The sequence below is a fragment of the Aquarana catesbeiana genome, linkage group LG03 (assembly GCF_042186555.1).
Source record: "Aquarana catesbeiana isolate 2022-GZ linkage group LG03, ASM4218655v1, whole genome shotgun sequence".
In the NCBI taxonomy this organism is placed as follows: Eukaryota; Metazoa; Chordata; class Amphibia; order Anura; family Ranidae; genus Aquarana; species Aquarana catesbeiana.
The window spans coordinates 40,890,468-40,912,194 of NC_133326.1; the positions used below are offsets into that span (position 1 = coordinate 40,890,468).

Consider the following 21,727-nt stretch of genomic DNA (forward strand, 5'->3'; position numbering starts at 1 on the left):
GGGGGGGTACACTTAAACCTAAATAGGATTTCTGCTTTCAAATTGTATTTGCTGTTTATAATTTTATATATAACAAGTAAAAAAATAAGAAATGTCTTTTTTTGTGCCTTTTTGCGTTTTATTGTGACATTGATGTTTGGGGTTCCCCCCTCGCCGGGTAGTAGGATGGTTTGTCCCGTGTGACCTTGCAGTGTGATCTCCCAGGACCAGGAGAGATGAATGGTGCGGTGTGGGGGGCGGCGGCGGCCCTGGGGCTGCTCAGGACATGTGGGTGAGTGGGGGGCAGGGCAGTATACATACAAATATATATATGTGGGAGGAATCTAATAAGACTGGACAGCCGTGCACTGTGTGTTGGGTTTTCCCATGTTGGATGGAATAAGGGAGAGTTAGAACCCCTGTCAGGTATTTTTGCTATCTGTGTCCCCATTGGGGCTGTCACCAGAACAGGAAGCGAGGGGAAATCTTCCAATGGGGACACTAGTTCTGGTTTATTACCACATCGCAGGGATTTCCTCCCACTTCCTGTTTTGGTTATGGCACAGGAAGTGACTGGTAATCTTCCCCAACGGGGACACAGATGGCAAAAACCTGTCAGGAGTTCTAACCCTCTCTTCTCTATCAAAATTGAAAAGACATTTGCAGCGATCCCTCACATGTGTTGTGTGATCACCTTCTACATATGTGTGTCGGTGTTCTGTCAGATCAGCGAAGGGAAGTGTCCTTCCATCAGCCGCGCACGCGCGTTCCACCGCTACCAGGTTTGCTCATCTGACAGGACACCTGCAGTCAGAAGAAGGCGGCGGACATCTTACTACACCCAGCTACATCTTGAATTTCAGAGTAGCTTTAGCAATAAAGTGAGTGTATAGAAATAAATATAGTATGTTCACATCTGTGACGCTGTTTGGATGTTTAACCTCTTCCCGCCCGCGTTACAGCCGAAAAAGATGGTTACAGTGCGAGCCTGAAGAGCCAGGAGGGCGTCCAGAGACGTCCTCTAGAGATGATCTATCACATTATACAAAAAAAATAAAAAAATTGGGCTAACTTGACTGGTTAGATTTTTTAAACTCATTAAAGTGTGTTTTTTTTTCCCAAAAAATTGCCTTTGAACAACTCTGCTGCACAAATACAGTGTGACATAAAATATTGCAACAACCACCATTTTATTCTCTAGGGTCTCTACTAAAATATATATATATATATATATATACGCAATGTGTGAGTATGTTATATGTTTGGGGGTTCCAAGTAATTTTCTATAAAAAAAAAAAATGACTTTAACTTGAAACCAACAAACGTCAGGAAAAGGTTTAGTGTTTTAAGTGGTTAAACTTCCTTCAATTACACACCAAAGTGTATTCCATTGATCTAAAAGACAAATTGTTACAATGTTTATACTTAAAGCGGAGGTTCACACAAAAAATTGAACCTTCGCTTATCGGAACCCCTCCCCCCCTCCGGTGTCACATTTGGCACCTTTCGGGGGGGGGGAGGGGGATGCAGATACCTGTATAATACAGGTATTTGCACCCACTTCCGGGCATAGATCACCGCGGGAGTCTACGCCACTTCCCGTCCCCACCTGCGCTGTCTGCTGGGACACACACGGGTCCCGGAGACAGCGGGGACCATTCGGATTGCGCAGCGCGACTCGCGCATGAGCAGTAGGGAACCGGGAAGTGAAGCCACAAGGCTTCATTTCCTGATTCCCATACCGAAGATGGCGGTGGCAGCACCCGAGAGCCGTGCAACGGTTTGGCCTCGGGTGCCGACATCGCTGGACCCTGTGACAGGTAAGTGTCCTTATTTTAAAAGTCAGCAGCTGCAGTATTTGTAGCTGCTGACTTTAAAAGAAAAAAAAAATGTAAGTTTACTAAAGAATGTTGCGATTCTCGGCAGACTGCCCGTTTTTTTTTTCCCTTTCTTTTGAGGGCTTTCGGCTTTAGCAGAGCAGAGAGAATTCTCTGCATGAAAAGAATCGGGAAATACTTTGTCTAGATCACAACAGGGAAAACATTGCGATAACGATTAATCGTGCAGCTCTAATGTCCTCCCAAGAACGCCCCGTTTGCTCGGCTGATCACAGATCAGAGTAGAGGGCCATCCCGCCCCCTTACCACCTGATCAGCTGTCAGCCAATGACAAGTGATCACGTGATGTAAACAGAGGCGGTAATCAGTTGCTTTTTTTTTTTTTCCCCCTCAAGCTGACAGTGTGAGGAGAAGAAAAAAATCCGATTAACGCCTGAGTAAATGGGACATCAGTCCTGCACACTCCACACCCACATAGCAGTACCCACCAGTGCATATCCGCAGTGCCCACCACATTAGTGCAGCCTCATCAGTGCTGCGTTGTAGGTACTCTTTTCCACTCACTGACAGTACGTGAGGAGAGGAGAGCTGGTAACTGACAAATCCACACAGGAGACATCTACACTGATAATTAGGGCACTGATCATCCGTGTCCTGATAATCAGTGCAGCCCTAATCAGTGCTTCTAATCAGTGCTGCCTGTCAGTGCTTCTAATCAGTGCTGCCTGTCAGTGATTCCAATCAGTGCTGCCTGTCAGTGACTCCAATCAGTGCTGCCTGTCAGTGACTCCAATCAGTGCTGCCTGTCAGTGACTCCAATCAGTGCTGCCTGTCAGTGATTCCAATCAGTGCTGCCTGTCAGTGATTCCAATCAGTGCTGCCTGTCAGTGATTCTAATCAGTGATTCCAATCAGTGCTGCCTGTCAGTGATTCCAATCAGTGCTGCCTGTCAGTGATTCCAATCAGTGCTGCCTGTCAGTGCTTCTAATCAGTGATTCCAATCAGTGCTGCCTGTCAGTGATTCCAATCAGTGCTGCCTGTCAGTGATTCCAATCAGTGCTGCCTGTCAGTGATTCCAATCAGTGCTGCCTGTCAGTGCTTCTAATCAGTGATTCCAATCAGTGCTGCCTGTCAGTGATTCCAATCAGTGCTGCCTGTCAGTGATTCCAATCAGTGCTGCCTGTCAGTGATTCCAATCAGTGCTGCCTGTCAGTGATTCTAATCAGTGATTCCAATCAGTGCTGCCTGTCAGTGATTCCAATCAGTGCTGCCTGTCAGTGATTCCAATCAGTGCTGCCTGTCAGTGCTTCTAATCAGTGATTCCAATCAGTGCTGCCTGTCAGTGATTCCAATCAGTGCTGCCTGTCAGTGTTTCTAATCAGTGATTCCAATCAGTGCTGCCTGTCAGTGATTCCAATCAGTGCTGCCTGTCAGTGTTTCTAATCAGTGATTCCAATCAGTGCTGCCTGTCAGTGCTTCTAATCAGTGCTTCTAATCAGTGCTGCCTGTCAGTGATTCTAATCAGTGCTGCCTGTCAGTGATTCCAATCAGTGCTGCCTGTCAGTGTTTCTAATCAGTGATTCCAATCAGTGCTGCCTGTCAGTGTTTCTAATCAGTGCTGCCTGTCAGTGCTTCTAATCAGTGATTCCAATCAGTGCTGCCTGTCAGTGATTCCAATCAGTGCTGCCTGTCAGTGTTTCTAATCAGTGATTCCAATCAGTGCTGCCTGTCAGTGATTCCAATCAGTGCTGCCTGTCAGTGCTTCTAATCAGTGCTTCTAATCAGTGCTGCCTGTCAGTGATTCTAATCAGTGCTGCCTGTCAGTGATTCCAATCAGTGCTGCCTGTCAGTGTTTCTAATCAGTGATTCCAATCAGTGCTGCCTGTCAGTGATTCTAATCAGTGATTCTAATCAGTGCTGCCTGTCAGTGCTTCCAATCAGTGCTGCCTGTCAGTGCCCATCATTGATTCCTGTCAGTGCTGCCTGTTTGAAAAAAAAAATTAACAAACTATGAAAACTGTTTTTTTTTTTTGTTTGTTTGTTTTATAAAAATTAAGAACCCCAGTGGTGAATAAATGCCCCCAAAAGAAAGCTCTATATGTTTAAAAAAAAAAAAAAAATTATAAAAATCTCATTTGGCTACAGTGCTGCATGACCCGCAGTTGTCATTCAAAGTGTGAGAGCGCTGAAAGCTGAAAATTGGCCTGGGCAGGAAGGGGGGTATAAGTGCCCAGTAAGCACGTGGTTAAAGTTGAAAGCCTAAAGGTTTAGCGCTGAGCAGTGCGGGGTGTACCAAGATGGCCTCCGCCACCTTCCTACTGCTGACATCCAAACAGCATCACAGATGTGAACATACTATATTTATTTATTATATACTCACTTTTTTGCTAAAATTACTGTGGAATGCAAGACGTAGCTGGGTGTAGTAAGATGTCCGCCTTCTGACTGCAGGTCAGATTAGCAAAGCTGGTAACGATGGAACGTATGCGCAGCTGACGGAACGACACTTCTGTTGGCTGATCTGACAGAACACCGGACCGACATGCACATTGGGACACTTTTACATTTTTTTTTTTTTTTTAGCCTGTTTCTTTGACCCCTTTGTGTCTAAGGGTCGGTTCCCACATGGGCAACACGACTTTAGCGCGACTTTGCACGGCGGCTTCGACGCGACCTCGACGCGACTTCGACGCAACTCCGACGCGACTTCGGCAAATTACGAGGCGACTTGAAGTCGCCTCCATGACAGGCGACTTTGCCTGTGGCCAATCAGCTCTCTGGGAGGGAGGGGGGGAGGGAGGGGTTTTCCCTGCAAAGTCGCTTGACTTTACAGAGAGATCCGACTTGGAGGCGACTTCCATTGATTTCTATGGTACAGGTCGCCTACCAAGTCGGATCAAAGTAATACAGGGAGTACGCTCTGAAGTCGGAGCGACTTCAGTAGTGTCTATTAAGACACTAGCGTTAACTCCCATCAAAACTATTTCTGGGGCGACTTGGGGCGACTTGAGGGCGTACAAGTCGGATCCCAAGTCGCCCCAGTGTGAACCGAGCCTAAGGGTAAAACAAATGTAAATGCCTAAGCACAGTTTTGCAACTTTGACATAGTAAAACTTCACATATCATCACAACTACTGTGTGCATCCAGATGGATTATACCTTGTTTTATTCATTTGGTGGTAAATGGTAATGGACATCTCCTGATTTTTTTTTTTTTCTTGCTACTACCCTAACCTACCATCAAAGAACAACCCAACATAAATGTGCCTTCTCCTGACCACATATGTGTATGTTTGTTGTATGTACCCAGAAACAATAGTGCACATTTTTTTTTTTCTTATCCTGCCTAAAACACAATGATACTAATTTAAGAAAAAAAAATCCTGTGGAAAAAAAAATACTGACCTTGACCCCGATCTTAACCCAAACACTAACCCTGGGCTGACCTAGAACAAACCTTGATCTAGTGCTTTTTTTTTTCTTTTTTTTTTAACCACTTGAGGTCCGGGCCATACCCGAATGACGGCCACAGCGCGGACCTCAATTTGCGGGAGGCCATCATGGGACGTCCTCCCCTGTGCACGCGCACCGCGCACACCCTGCAGAGCGTGCGGTGCGGGCGTTGTGATCACCGAGTCACGGAGACTTGGGTGATCACAGATCCGAGTAAGGGTCCAATCCCGGCCCCTTACCATGTGATCAGCTGTCAGCCAATGACAGCTGATCACATGATGTAAACAAAAGCTCGGTAATAGGTTTCGTTTTCTCCTCACGCTGACAGCGCGAGGAGAAAAAAAAGCAGATCACCAGCTTCTGTTAAAGGGACATCGGTCCCGAAGAGGAAGGAGGCACATATGCCTCATCTGAGCCTGCCAGTGCCACCTGTCATTGCCACCTGCCAGTGCCCACAAGTGCCACCTATCAATGCCCACCAGTGGTGCCAATCAGTGCCACCTAGCAGTGCTGCCATCAGTGTAAGCAATCAGTGCCCATCACTGCTACCTATCGGTGCCCATCACTGCTACCTATCGGTGCTCATCACTGCTACTTATCGGTGCCCATCACTGCCACCCATCAGTGCCCATCACTACTACCTATCGGTGCCCATCACTGCTACCTATCGGTGCTCATCACTGCTACCTATCGGTGCCCATCACTGCTACCTATCGGTGCCCATCACTGCTACCTATCGGTGCCCATCACTACTACCTATCGGTGCCCATCACTGCTACCTATCGGTGCCCATCACTACTACCTATCGGTGCCCATCACTGCTACCTATCGGTGCCCATCACTACTACCTATCGGTGCCCATCACTACTACCTATCGGTGCCCATCACTGCTACCTATCGGTGCTCATCACTGCTACCTATCGGTGCCCATCACTACTACCTATCGGTGCCCATCACTACTACCTATCGGTGCCCATCACTACTACCTATCGGTGCCCATCACTACTACCTATCGGTGCCCATCACTACTACCTATCGGTGCCCATCACTACTACCTATCGGTGCCCATCACTACTACCTATCGGTGCTCATCACTGCTACCTATCGGTGCTCATCACTGCTACTTATCGGTGCCCATCAGTGCCGCCTCATCAGCGTACATCAATGAAGGAGAAAAATTACCTGTTTGCAAAATTTTATAACAAAATATAAAAAATATATAATTTTTTATTTTTTAAATTCGGTCTTTTTCAATTTATTTAACAAAAAATAAAAACTGCAGAGGTGATCAAATACCACCAAAAGAAAGCTCTATTTATGGGGAAAAAATGATAAAAATTTAATTTGGGTACAGTGTTGTATGACCGCACAATTGACATTCAAAATGCAACAGCGCTAAAAGCTGAAAATTGGTCTGGACAGGAGGGGGGTTTAAGTGCCCAGTAAGCAAGTGGTTAAATATTATTTATTTTAATTTTTTTCTGTACACACTTTGATTTTTCTATCTCTGCAGGAACAAAGAAAGATACAATGTATTTGTCTCGTCCATTCACAGAGACAGAAATCATGGGGGCGGGCTTCACGGTGACTGATCACTGTGATAGCCAATCTGAGGTGATCACAAGACTCGGGTGACCCGGAATCGGACGTTCCGGGTCTCGATCGTTAGAATGGGGCCTGGAGCTCTCGGTGAGACCCTGGTCTCTGTACTGGGTGTGCACTGTGCGGCGCGCTTCCAGCACAAAGGGAGATACGGAAAAAGTGAAGCCACATATTTGCATATGGTCAACGTGAAGGGGTTAACCATATCCATCCTGGGCCAATTCTGGCATTCCTCCCCTACATGTAAAAATCATAATTTTTTTTTTTTGCTAAACAATTACTTGGAACCTCCAAACATTTTTTTTTTTCTTTTTTATATACCTTTCTTTTAATTTATTTATTTTCAGTAGAGACCCTAAAGAATAAAATGGTGATCTCTGCAATTTGTCATGTCACATGGTGTTTGCTCAGCAATTTTTCAAACACAATTTTTTGGGGAAAAAAAACACTTTTTCAAGAATTAAAAAAAAAAAAAAAAAAAAACTATTTACCCCAATTTTTTTGTATAACGTGAAAGATGATGTTATGCAGAGTAAATAGATACCTAACATGTCACGCTTTAAAATTGCGCACACTTGTGGAATGGCACCAAAGTTCGGTGCTTCAAAATCTCCATAGGTGACGTTTTAATTATTTTTTTTTTTTTTTTACAGGTTACATGTTTAGAGTTACAGAATAGGTCTAGCACTAGAATTATTGTTCTCACGCTAATGTTCGTGGCGATAACTCATATGTGTGTTTCGAACGGCATTTACATATGCGTTTGGGGTTTTACTTCCTTCCTTTGCCCCTGCTTAACTAAAAGCATAATGTGCTAGTATGCATTGCGTACTAGCACATTATGTAACACATCCTTACAAACGAAGCCCGCTACGTCCCCGTTGCAGGCCGCATCAATGTCGATCCCTCTACCTTTCCTTCCGGGGCCGCGGACTCCGGCTCTGTGACTGGCCGGAGCCGCGTGATGACATGCGCGTGGGAGCCGCCAGTCATGGCACTCGCTCATGAAGAAACGGCATGGGGGGGGGGGGCATTTCTTCACATCGCATGCACTGATGATATAATTGGCGCAAAAACACAGAAAATATCTCCTGAACGGCGAACATTTACAAGATCTTTACAGTACCAATAGGTAAGTCTTATTATAGGTACAAGTTCCGCTCATCTGTCATGCAGTGTTGTCCTGGATTCAGATATTCAGTGTTGTTCTGCCCTCATCCGCTGATCAGGTGCCGCAGTCCTGGTCCTGCGCCGCCATGTTGGTCCTCCCTCAGTCACTCATTTCCCATCATGCCCTTCAGGGTCCTTTGGCTCTGGACAGTGATTTGAGGATTAGTGTAGTAATCATTATCTGCCTTTTTGTTCACGTTTGTTATTTCATGTGTGTGATGGGGGAGATTATCGATAACAATCCCTGTGAAAGATGTCACTATACCTGCATTTCACCTTCTATATGGTTAGTTGGATTATTTTTAGTAACTGATTTTTCCCTGTTTGTACTCAGAGCCATAAAAAGTTCCTGGTGCCGAACTCTACTTGTGAGTGCGCAAAGATGTCAGAATACCGCAAGTGATGTCAACACCGATGAAAGGGTCTCAAAGCACAGGTAACCCTCTAATACTGAGTATGGGGAAGGTATGATGGAGTACATGGAATGGCATCTTCCCAATAGTGTTTTGATCGCTGTTTGCACCTTTTATTGAAAGTAGCATTAAATATTATAATGATTGTAAAGTCAGAAGGTATTTTTTATCTTAATGCATTCTATGCTTTAAGATAAAAAACCTACTGTGTGCAGTCAGCCAAGGAGAAGAGAAAGGGGGCGGGCGGCGTCTTCATGTCTGAATGGACACAGGGAGCTGTGGCTCGGCTCGGGTGCCCCCCATAGCAAGCTGCTTGCTGTGGGGGCACTCGGCAGGTGGGAGGGTCCAGGAGCACAGAAGAGGGACCCGAGAAGAGGAGGATCGGGGCTGCTCTGTGCAAAACCACTGCACAGAGGAGGCAAGTATACCGTATATACTCGAGTATAAGCCGAGTTTTTCAGCACAGTTTTTTGTGCTGAAAGTGCCCCCCTCGGCTTATACTCGAGTCAAGCACTTTTCTGGTGCAAAGAATGACATTTTCTGAACCGACTTTGGGGCCCCGTATCTCTGTTAGGAACTCCAAATTTGGTTTGCAAACCCAATGGAACTAGCACTATAACATATCCAAAGTTGGGGTTCCTAGCACCAAGTGGCCCCGAGATATGGGGCCCCAAAGTAGTTCGGTAAATGTCATTCTCGGCTGCAGAAGTGCTTGACATTTTCCGAACTGATTTTGGGGCCCCGTATCTCGGGGCCACTTGGTGCCAGTCAACTTTGTCCATCTGCAGCAATGTCATTTCAGGACCCTTTGGGTCCAGAGACCCCAAATTTTGGCTGCAGCTAGGGGGCATCTAGGAACCCTTAACTACCGAGTTTGAAGTTCGGGGGACCTATGGCTGCAAATGGGCATTGTTGACCCTTTTTTTCCACTTACAGTAGCTGCGCATTTCTCACCCTAGGCTTATAATCGAGTCAATAAGTTTTCACTGTTTTTTGTGGTAAAATTAGGTGCCTCGCCTTATATTCGGGTCGACTTATACTCGAGTAACATGTTTGTTATTTTTACCTAAAAAATAATAAAAACACAACCAAATAAAAACAAACAAGACTTTACAATCACTTTAACTACTTGCCTACTGGGCACTTTCACCTTCTTCCTGCCCAGGCCAATGTTCAGCTTTCAGCGCTGTCGCACTCTGACAATTGCGCGGTCATACAACACTGCACCCAAATGAAATTTTAATACCTTTTTAAGCCAGATAGAGCTTTCTTTTGGTGGTATTTAATCGCCACTGGGTTTTTTTTTTTTTTTTTTTGCTAAACAAACTAAAACATTTTGAAAAAACTTTAAACAATTTTCTAAATAAGTAATTTTTCTTCTTCACTGATGTATGCTGATGAGGCTGCGCTGATAGATTGCACTGATTGACAGCACTGATGGCCACTGACTGGCAGCACTGATTGGGGCTGCACTGATTATCAGTGTAGATGTCTCCTCACACGCTTATAGTGTCAGGAAAGGAGTTCCGATAACCGGCAAATTCTGTATACAGCTGTGATTGGCTTTTGACTCTGATCAACTGTGTCCGAAGGACACAGCGATCACAGTTCCCTGCCGACGACTGTGCTGTCATTTGCTGCAGCACAAGTCGATCAGCAAGTCCCAGTTAATGATTTATGACCGGGACCCACTGATCGGCTGAGCAAATGAGCGAAGAGAGCGCTGTGTAGGCAAACAACACAGGGGTCTCTACAGACAGCGCCGATGTGCTGTTTTTTTATTTCTTTCTGCAAAGCTGGAATTAACAACGTGTACACCATTAACATTGCTAGGCACACATTTAGGCCCTTGATCGGCTTAAATGTTAACCCCTTCCCAGCCAGTGTCATTAGTACCTTGACCGGGTATAGTATTATCACTGATCACTGGATTAGTGTCACTGGCAGATAATCAGTTTCCCACCAGCATCAGATTGCCCACCGCACTATCGCAGTCCCGCTATAAGTTGCTGATCACCGCTATTACTAGTATAAATAAAAGAAATAATTAATCAAAATTTGGCTCCAGGGCATTTTTACATACATGTAAAAATCTTAATTTTTGGCAATAAAATTAATTAAACCCCCAGAACATTATATATTTTCTGAAAGCAGAGGCCCTGTAGAATAAAAAGGTGATGGTTGCAAATGTTTGTTTCACATGAATGATACTTGTGCAATTTTATTAAATGCAAATCTTCAGGAAAAATTGCAAAGAGCTCAATTGGGTATATATACCATAGTTTGTAGAAACTATACTTTTCAGGCAAACCAATCAATATACACTTATCTGGATTTTTTTTTATTTATTTACCAGAGACCTGTAGTAGAATATTTTGGCCTAAATTTATGAAGAAATGTTTTTTTTTTTAAATTGGATATGTTTTACAGCAGAAAGTAACAAGTGTTTTTTTTTTTTTTTCATTTAAAGAAAGCTCTGTTTGTGTGAAAAAAATGATATAAATTTAGTTTGGGTACATCGTTGCATGCCCGTGCAATTACCAGTTAAAAGTTGCGCAGTTCTGAATAGCAAAAAATGCTCTGTTCATGAAGGGGGGGGGACCTTCTGGAGCTCAACAGATTAAAATCACTTTAATCTCTGTTTGTACTTTTAAGTAAATGAGAACACAGTGGATTATAACCTTTGTGTCATCTTTAGAAGATCTTGACGTTGATACATGTAATAAATCTGATCTTATATTTAAATTTAATGTGCATTCAGATAAGTTTCTGCAGGCATCTACTTGTGTTCCCGCAAACCCTAATGAATCCTTATAATAAAGGATGCAGCACTACTTTATATTAGAGCTGCATGATTAATCGTTAAAAAAAATCATCTCAATTCAACCCCCCCTCACGATTTTAATCCGGTATTTCCATGATTCATGTAGCAAGTGCAGCGCCATTCTCTGCTCAGAGCTGTCAAAGAAAAAAAAAAGCTGGTGTTCTATCAAAGTGCATCCCCTCGGATAATGCATCAGACAATCTGCGCATGTGCAGGACACAGCGTCACGCCAGCTGATATGTTGAGCAGCTGGCGTGACGTCAACTTTGCGCATGCGCAGACTGTCGGAGGCATTTTCCAACAGGCATGCACTATTCGATAGAACAACGGCAACATTTATGACAACATTGCTCAGCGCTGAAATAAAAAAAAACATTATATCATTTGAGTTTTTTTTTTTTAGATCAAAGGCATGAACTTTGGTCTGTAAATGAGGTCAGTTTAACCACTTAAAGCAGAAATCCGGCCAAAATTTTTTTTCTATGTCCTTGTTGCTGATCTCCTACCTTCACCAACTTTGCCATCCATGTTCTTCTAAGCTTTGTAGTTTCTCTGAAATAGGCTGCTGAATTTGCTGAAAAAATGTTATTGCCAGCTGACTTCCTGTTTGTAAGACTGCTGGCTGCTATCCTTCTCCTCAGCTCAGCCAGCGGTCTGACACGCCCCCCTGTAGTCCTCTGAAAGACGAGCAAGGAGTTCTATATCCTGTAGTGGGCAGAGGGCGTCTCCCAGCCCCCCGGTCTGTGCCGCCCAGTGAGGAGGTGTCCTCCTTCTCCTCTCTCCTCCTTCTCCTCTGCTCCCTGACAGTCATCGCCCCTCCACTCCTCCGCCCTAAAGCATAATATGGTGGTCATTGCAATATTTTATGTCACACTGTATTTGCGCAGCGGTATTTCATGCACAATTTTTGGGGAAAAAATACACTTCAATGAATTTTAAAGAAAAAAAAAAGTAATTTGTGATTCTCATTTTATCCGCAATCGTGCAGCTCTACTTTTATATACATGCATTAATTCTAAGTTTTACAAAAATACATATATAAAAAAATAAAATCCTTGTGCATAAGTCTTTGTGTCTTATTCACAAATATCCTTATGTAAATGTAATTAAAATCACAATTCAACGTTGTGCTTTTTTTTGTTTTTATTTTGTTTTGTTTTTAAAAATTTTTTTTTTGGGGGGGGGGGGGGTGATAAAACCTTAAAAGCTACTACCATGTGCATCAATATAAAATGTACAATATGTACAATCGCAGTCCCAGCATGTATGCAACAACCATATTGAGATCGAGCCTAGGTAAGTATTATGCCGTGACTTTTCGACCGGACCGAGTCCGGCGGACAATCCGACCGTGTGTGGGCTTTATCGGACCTGCAGCGGACTTTTTCGGTCGAAAATCTGACGGACTTTAGACGGGCGAAAACCGACGCTAGGGCAGCTATTGGCTACTGGCTATAAACGTCCTTATTTTAGTCCGGTGTACGTCATCACGTACAAATCCGTCGGACTTTGGTGTGATCGTATGTAGGCAAGTCTGTTGGAAGTCCGCCCAAAGTCCGTCAGATAGTCCGTCGGACCAGTCTGTGTACGCGGCATTAGGGGGGAGCTGCACACTGAAGGATTTTTTTTTTATCTTCATGCAGAGAATGCCTAAAGGTAAAAAAAAACCTTCAGCCTTTATAGCCACTTTAAAGCGAAACTGCACTAGATCCGAGCACCATAAACTGAAAACCCTCTTTCATTCATTTTTAATACTCAAAGCAAACTCTTCTTCTCCATCCCCCCCCCCCCCCCAATCCATCCATTTCTCAATGCTTTATTTTGTTAAGAAATCACTTTGAACAACATCCCCCTAGTATTTCTGGCCACAGCCATTTTGAGTAAACTCCTGTAGTATTTGCTTTTTGAAATCCATCTGCCCTTAGCTCCGGTGTGCAGGCAGGAGTATTTAGCTAAGAAAAATCCCTACTCCCCACCTGAAGATTCATGGGATGTATGGCATCATTTACAGTGGATTTCAAAAGTCTACACACCCCTGGTAAAATGTCAGGTTTCTGTGATGTAAAAAATGAGACAAAGATAAATCATTTCAGAACTTTTTCCACCTTTTAATGTGACCTATAAACTGTACAACTCAATTGAACAATAAACTGATATCTTTTAGGTGGAGGGAAGTAAAACTAATGGTTGCATAAGTGTGCACACCCTTAAACTAATACTTTGTTGAAGCACCTTTTGATTTTATTTACAGCACAAAATTGGACCCAGTATATGAATGTGAGTTGGGGACCTTGGATTGTGGGCAGGGACCAATGTGAGTGTGCGATGTATGTGTGGAGTCCTGCGTAAATTGACGGTGCTATATGGGTACCTTAAATAAATAGGGACGTTTGTAGATCCGCACCCACACTCAGGTTGAACTGGATGGACTGATTTCTTTTATTCAACCTTACAAACTATGTAACACTCAGTCTTTTTGGGTATGAGTCTATCAGCATGGCACATCTTGACTTGGCAATATTTGCCCACTATTCTTTGCAAAAACACTCCAAATCTGTCAGATTGCGAGGACATCTGTGCACAGCTCTCTTCAGATCACCCCACAGATTTTCAATCGGATTCAGGTCTGGGCTTTGGCTGGGCCATTCCAAAACTTTAATCTTCTTCTGGTGAAGCCATTCCTTTGTTGATTTGGATGTATGATTTGGGTCGTTGTCATGCTGAAAGATGAATTTTGCTTTTCGTGTTCAGCTTTCTAGCAGAAGCCTGAAGGTTTTGTGCCAATATTGACTGGTATTTGGAATTGTTCACATTCCCTTTACCTTGACTAAGGCCCTTGATCCAGCTGAAGAAAAAAAGCCACAAAGCATGATGCTGCCACCACCATGCTTCACGGTGGGTATGGTGTTCTTTTGGTGATTTTGTTTTTGCGCCAAACATATCTTTTGGAATTATGGCCAAAAAATTCAACCTTGGTTTCATCAGACCATAACACATTTTCCCACATGCTTTTTGGAGACTTCAGATGTGTTTTTGCTAAATTTAGCTAGGCTTGGATGTTTTTCTTCGTAAGAAAAGGCTTCCGTCTTGCCACTCTACCTCATAGCCCAGACATATGAAGAATACGGGAGATTGTTGTCGTATCTACCACACAGCCAGTACTTGCCAGATATTCCTGCAGCTCCTTTAATGTTGCTGTAGGCCTCTTGGCAGCCTCCCTGACCAGTTTTCTTCTCGTATTTTCATCAATTTTGGAGGGACGTCCAGTTCTCTGTAATGTCACTGTTGTGCCATATTTTCTCCACTTGATGATGACTGTATTCACTGTGTTCCATGGTATATCTAATGCCTTGGAAATTCTTTTGTACCCTTCTCCTGATCGATACCTTTTAACAATGAGATCCCTCTGACGCTTTGGAAGCTCTCTGCGGACCACGGCTTTTGCTGTAGGACGCAGCTTAGAAAATGTCAGGAAAGACCTATGAGAACAGCTGAACTTTATTTGGGGTTAATCAGAGGCACTTCAAATGACAGCAGATGTGTACTGACTTCTATTTAAAATGAGTTTGATTGTGGTTGCTTAATTCTGAACAGACCTGAATCCGATTGAAAATCTGTGGGGTGATCTGAAGAGGGCTGTGCACAGGAGATGTCCTCGCAATCTGACAGATTTGGAGTGTTTTTGCAAAGAAGAGTGGGCAAATATTGCCAAGTCAAGATGTGCCATACTGATAGACTCATACCCAAAAAGACTGAGTGCTGTAATAAAATCAAAACGTGCTTCAACAAAGTATTAGTTTAAGGGTGTGCACACTTATGCAACCATATTTTTATTTTTTTATTTTTACTTCCCTCCACCTAAAAGATTTCAGTTTGTTTTTCAACTGAGTTGTACAGTTTATAGGTCACATTAAAGGTGGGAAAAGTTCTGAAATGATTTATCTTTGTCACATTTTTTTTTTTTTTACATCACAAGAAACCTGACATTTTACCAGGGGTGTGTAAACTTTTTATATCCACTGTACCTAGGTAAGAAACCAGGAAGTAACTGAAGAAATGTAAAGAAAAAAAAAAAAGCGTAAAATAAATATAATATACCTGTCTATTTACTAATGCTAGCAACATAAGGATTAAAAATAGTGCTGATTGAAAGAGTGAAGTTCCACTTTAAAGTGAATGTGATTTGGCTATTAAGTACAATAAATAACCTGTTTTTTTTTTTTTTTTTTTTTTGTTTTTTGTTTTTTTTTTTTTTTTTTACAGCCTGGTTCCGCCTATGCCTGGGGAGTCCAGCACTTTGCAATGGGATGGAAAAAAATTTGAAGAATTGCCAATTGTCCATATAAAAGCCACATACAATAAGTAAGTGAGAACTGCCCGATCCGTAGTAATAAGGCTATTTGTATTCTATTTATAATTAAAAATGTTTACTTTTACTACATTTCAGGGATTAATCCAAAAGTTATATATCCGTTATAGGTGAGGGCTGATGAGCTGGGTCACCTACTAAATGCATAAAAAAACTTTTTGTTGTGTTCTCCATAATATAAAATGAAGTAAATATCCAACAGGGTGAGTGGGATTGTGTCGTAATATGTGCAGCTGAGAACTTGAGAGCAAAAGTCCCTGAGAGATCTATGGTTGAATGGTTTAACCATTCGCTGGAGTTCAAGCAGTTATCCCGAGATGATGCTTGCAGCTACAGGCACAACCCCGGTACCATTTTTTTAGGGCCTGGTTAGCTCTCTTGTAAAAGCAGTCCTAGCGGCTAACTAGCCACTTGATTGCTTTCACAGGCGGGGGGGGGGGTTCACTTGCTTGGGCTCTCCCGTTCCTTCCGGGAGACCCGAGCGATCAGCCGACACATCCGTGGGCTGGCCGGACAGCCTAACTAAGCCGGGATCGGCTTTGATCAGCTCTCTGCTGTGATAACCAGTGAACGATGACCTGACAATTCCGATTTACCCGAATGTCAACGGCGCCATTTTTAAAAAGTCAATGGCATTTAAAAACACTGATCTTGTTGTTTTTTGAATGCTTTTAAGGGCAGACCCCAGATCTCTCCATAAAGAGTACCTGTCACATTCCTATTGCTGTCACAAAGGATGTTTACATTCCTTGTGACCGCAATAAATAAAAAAAAATAATTTAACCACTTAAGGACCAGCCACCGTCATCATACTGCGGCACGTTGGCTCCCCTGGGCGAATCGCTGTAGGTGTACGTTGCCCGCTTTAGGAGCGATAGATGGCACGCTCGCTGGCGGAGGCCCGACACTGGAGCCGATGCGCATGGCTGGCAGCCACGATCACTCCACAGAGAGCCAAAACGAGGATCTGTCAATGTTAACAGACAGATCCCCGTTCTGACACGGGAGGAGAGACAGATCTGCTGTTCATAGTGATTAGGAACAGCGATCTCTCTCCTCCAGTCAGTCCCACCCCCCACAATTAGAAACACGTCCAAGGGAACACATTTAGCCCCTTGATCACGCTCTAGAGTTAACCCCTTCCCTACCAGCGACATTTACACAGTAATCAGTGCATATTTATAGCACTGATCGCTGTATAAATGTCAATGGTTCCAAAACAAAAATGTGTCAAAAGTGTCTGATCTGTCCAGCGCAGATCGAGTCCATTACTAGTAAAAAAAATAAATAATAATGCCATAAATCTAACCCCTATTTTGTAGAGGCTATTTATTTTGGATATGTATTATAGTAAAAAATATTGTTTTTTTTTTTTCTAATTGTCGCTCTTTTCTTTATAGTGCAAAAAAAGCTCTATTTGTGGTTAATAAAAGGACATAATTTTTGTTTGGGTACACCGTCACATGACCCCGCAATTGTCAGTTAAAGCGACGCAGTGCCGTATAGCAAAAAATGGCCTGGTCATTAAGGGGCCAAATATTTCTGGTCCTTAAGTGGTTAAGTGGTCCAACAGTGTAAAAAAAAATTGACCGTCCCCCCTGTGCTCCCATGCAAAGGGGAACGCGTGCATCTGTCCTGCATGTACGCATACAGCAATCATCCGGCACCTGTGAGGTATCACCGCGGACGTCAGATTATGTACAGTGGTACTAGTACCAGACCTCCTCTGTAAATCTTATGTGGTGACCTGTAAAGGTTTTTAAAGCGTCGCCTATGGATAGTGAAATTTATATTGCTGTAGCACAGGCGTGTGCAAATATAAAGCGTGACATGTTTGGTATCTATTTACTCAGCATAACCTCATCTTTTATATTTTACAAAAAAAATGTGTTATGTATTGTGTGTTTTTTTTTTTTTTTTTTTTGTTTGTTTGTTCGTCTTTTTTTGCATTCAAATTCAAATCACGCAAATACCGTGTGACATAAAAAAATTGCAAAACCCACCAATTTATTCTCTAGGGTCTCTGCTTTAAAAAATATATAATGTTTGGGGGTTCTGACTAATTCTCTAGCAACAAATACACATTTTTACATGTAAACAAAAGATCCCGATGGCAGGATCAATCGATATATTTCACTCTACTGAAAATGAATGCTTTAGTGACTTTTGTGAGAATGCACACTCTGTTATACAGTAAGTCCCCCTACATACGAACTTTTTGAGTTGCGAACTTTCAAAGATGCGAATGTGTTATTCAGCCCCCAGCGGGCTGAATGAAAAAAACTGACAGATCGCTGTACCAACACAAGCAATGTTGGGGCAGCGATCTCCACAGCTATGCTATTGTGTTCTGACAGGGGCGCTTCCCCCACCAGAACACACTAATTGGCGCCCTCGGCCTTTATCTGCAAGCACTGATCTTTGTTGAACTTATGATGAGCTCCCGGAACAGAACTTGTCTAAGTAGGGGACTAACTGTATAGCATGTAATGAGAGCTTTTCAAAGCTGGGTGTTTAATGACACTTTAAAAAAATTATCTATACCGGTGGTCCCCAACCTTTTTGTCACCGGGGACCGGTGAGGGGTGGTCGCGGGCAATGGCTGCTGTTAGCGCTTCAATCATCCCGGCACCATGCTTGATATGGTGTCAGGGTGATTGAAGCGCATTATATCTATTATTACATTGTAGTAATAAATGGAATAGTTCAACTCGCCATAATGTAGAGTCAGTGGGAGCCCTGAGTGCGTCACCTGCCACCGTCGCCTGCTACCAGATGTGGATAGTCACTTGCCACGCTGCCTGCCACCAGATGCGGAATGTCACTTGCCATGTTGCCTGTCGCCAGATGCGGAGTGAGTGGAGCGCCCCTTGTGGTTTGTCAGGCAGACAGCTGAGGGGGTGAACTACAAGTCCCAGCACACCCCACCTGTACTCCCACACACAACACACCTGTCACTGATGATGTCATATCTCTGTGGGATCGTCCCTCTGGATGCCACAGGGTGTCTCCCTCCTCATGCTGCAGCCAGTCTCACCTGGCAGAGGGAGGGTCCAGGACTCCTCTGGCTGTCACTCTCTGGCTCCACCCTTCTGCCATTCCTGATTAGCTGTCTGGGGGGGGGGGGCAGGCAATCTGCACCGCTGAACAGAATCTGTTTTCACACAGCGAAGAGCTGCATGAGAGTGGTGATGCGGGGCGGGCAGTATGAGAGGATGTCATCTCTCGGCTCCCCGCCGCACCTCCGACACTGAGACGGAGCACTGGCTTTAAGGGCGGAAGAGCGGTGATGCGGGGGGCGGAGAGAGATATTATCTCTGCTTGCCCGCCCACTCGCTTCTTCCATCCACCCAGCTTTCTTATGCAGGCAGCCTAGCATGTCTCTTACTGGCGGGGCCCACACTCGCGGCCCGGCTGCAGAAGTGCCACGGCCTGGTAGTGGGACGGGGACCGGGGGTTGACGACCCCTGATCTATACCACTTTTTCATCTTTCTCTTCCTTTTTTATTTTTCTTTATACTAATGGAAATGTATAAAATCTTCACCTTCTAGGCACAATCTCAGATTTTGAAGATCTGTGTCTGGAAATGTTCCTGCTTATCAGTTTTAACCGGCTGTCTTTTGCAGTTTAGCCGTATCATCTGTACGTAAATTTGGTCATGACACTGTTTAGGTTCATATTTGCATACCAGGATGTTTGAGTTTGAAGTGAAAAAAACAGCTAAAGCTAAAACTTTTTGTATACAGTAGGGAAAGGTTAAAATCAACATTGTGTGTATATATAATATCATTTTTTTTTCTTTTGCCATCTGTGTAAATGGCAACTATTTTCATAATCGATTAGTTGGTCAGCTGATTAGTTGGCCTACATACAAAATGCATGATTTGTTTACATTGCAGCAATAAGTGCCTGAGAACTTGTGACTGTGTGAGGAGCAATGCCTCATGGGACATGTAGTCCTGGGCAGGAGAAGGAAGTGAGCTATTCTAAAGACGTTTGTCTACCTTGCTATGGAGCGCTCTATACTTTTTACACTGATTGATTTGCATCTCATTTAAAAAATGTGCACCTGGGAATGGGTAGGTAGATAATGCAGGGTGTGTGCTAATGAAGTCAGCTGGTCAACTCCTTCCTGTGTCACGACCTACAGTCTGAGAGGACGTAAGACATAAGCAATAGATACGTTTGGAAACATGGATGGAGGACAGTAAGGTACGTGTCTGTAGATTTTATGGAAAGCTTTGATATTTTTGCAAAAAAGTACATGAATGCTATAATGGTACATAGGGGAGCTGGAATTTAGAAAAAAAATGGTGAACAAAGGTGAACTTAGCCTTTAAAGGAGAACCATCTGTCTCTGATTGGGGAGACTTCACTTCATGTTTCATAGCCAAATCAGGAAGTGGGAGGAAATCCCTCCAGAATGATGCAATCCCTGCTTGTCACCAGAGTCTCCAGAACTAGAGTCCCCATTGGAAGATTTCCCCTTTATTATTGTCCAGGGAACAACCCAAAATGTTGGACTTTCTTTCGCTTTCAATGATGATGATAAACAGGACAAAAAAAGAGGGTGAATCTCCCCAACGGGGGGGGGGGGGCACAGACAGCAAAAGATACTGAAAGGTGTTCTAATCCCTCTTCATTCTATCCAAAGTAAAAAAAAAAAGAGCGCCTTTTATCTATATTTTAAAGCTCTTGCAAATTGTAATTTTACAGCAGTCCGAGGTTCTGTTGGAGACATTTCTTCACTTCCTGTCTCGTGTAAAAAAAAAAAAAAAAAAAAAGTTTTTCCCATTGTCAGAAGCGAGGGGAATGTTATAACCTCTGTCAACTTTTTATTGTTTCAAAGCAAAGCAATTAAAACGCGCTATGTGTTTTTAAAAAACGCATAGTGCATTTTAGAAGCGGTGGTGTGAAAGGGGCCTATTTCTTGTTCTAGAGTAGACAGCTTGGTGTCCTAGGTCAGAGATTATTGTTGGACGTGGTTTACCTCAGATTGCCCTGAAGAGCAGTGATTTTATTGGTGCCCAGTGGCGGCCCATCCATAGAGCAGAGCACTGTACTCTGAGCCCACCCAGTTGTGTGACGATAAGCGAATGACTCTTCGCTATTATCACACTAAGTTCCTCCCCACCAATCAGGAGACAGGTCTGTGGGATTCTATCGGATGCCTAGCGCTTTGGCGGAAGAGGAGACACACGGCGGAGAAAGCTGGAGGAGCGGACACAAAAGCCGCCGTGGCCACTGCCCGCACTCCAGGAGAGGACACCACAGCCCCACCACACGAACGGGTAAGTTCCAGACCACCCGTGGAGGGTTCTGTTTCATTGCCGCTGGGGGGGGGGGAATTTGTTTGCCGCTCCCCCAAAAGAAGAACCCACCAGCCGCCACTGTTGGGGCCCACAGTGTTTGCTCACCAGACATGGCAAGTGCTTTTGTCTTCTGGACAGGGGTTGTAGGTGAAGCAGGACCTGATGATGAGATGGGGAGATCCATTGCCTCTGTGTTCTGGTGGAAGTGTTGCACCTTGTGTGTTTTGGGTCCTGGTCATGGTCTTCTGAGTTGCCTGCTGGTGATAGAGTGGGTATGTGTGGAAGACCCAAAGAGAGGTTGTTCACCAGGAGCGCAAAGGTATGCAGTGTCTGCAAGCTGTGAGGACTCTCTGCTCCTGCAGTGACATTATGCTGGCTGCTGGAAGAGATTGTGAGCACCCTCTTGGATTTAGGTGTCAAGGCAGGCAGCTGAGAAGATTTTAAAAAGTGGTCCATAGCTGCTATTGCACAGGTCAAGTAGCGGTCCTTTTGATCCTCTGCTTGTATGCCATTGCACTGAGAGGGTCTTTGTATGGGTATACAACCTTCCAAGTTTTCAACTTTCCAACTTATGACAAAGGTCACAAAGAGTCGCTTTATTGCTCAATTTTACATATGAAACTTCCCAGAATTTGTAAGCTCAGAACAAGATTTTTATTTATTTCTTTTTTTCCCTACTCTGCTTGCTTCTATTACTGTTGGTACATATTGCTATCAATAGTGAAACACACGAGGCTTACTGGGCTACCTAATGACAGATTAGCCT

The 21,727-nt window shown here is 43.8% G+C and overlaps 1 protein-coding gene across 1 annotated transcript in view; it reads left to right on the forward strand.

The window, feature by feature from the left end:
• The first annotated feature begins 131 nt into the window (after positions 1–131).
• The window catches only part of MRPS11 (mitochondrial ribosomal protein S11), a 67,712-nt gene continuing 46,116 nt past the window's right edge, over positions 132–21,727 (forward strand). The window contains exons 1-3 of the mRNA XM_073618432.1: positions 132–271; positions 8,377–8,478; positions 15,543–15,641. Of these exons, the coding sequence (XP_073474533.1) occupies positions 216–271; positions 8,377–8,478; positions 15,543–15,641 (257 nt within the window). The 5' untranslated portion in view covers positions 132–215. The remainder of the gene's footprint in view (positions 272–8,376; positions 8,479–15,542; positions 15,642–21,727) is intronic.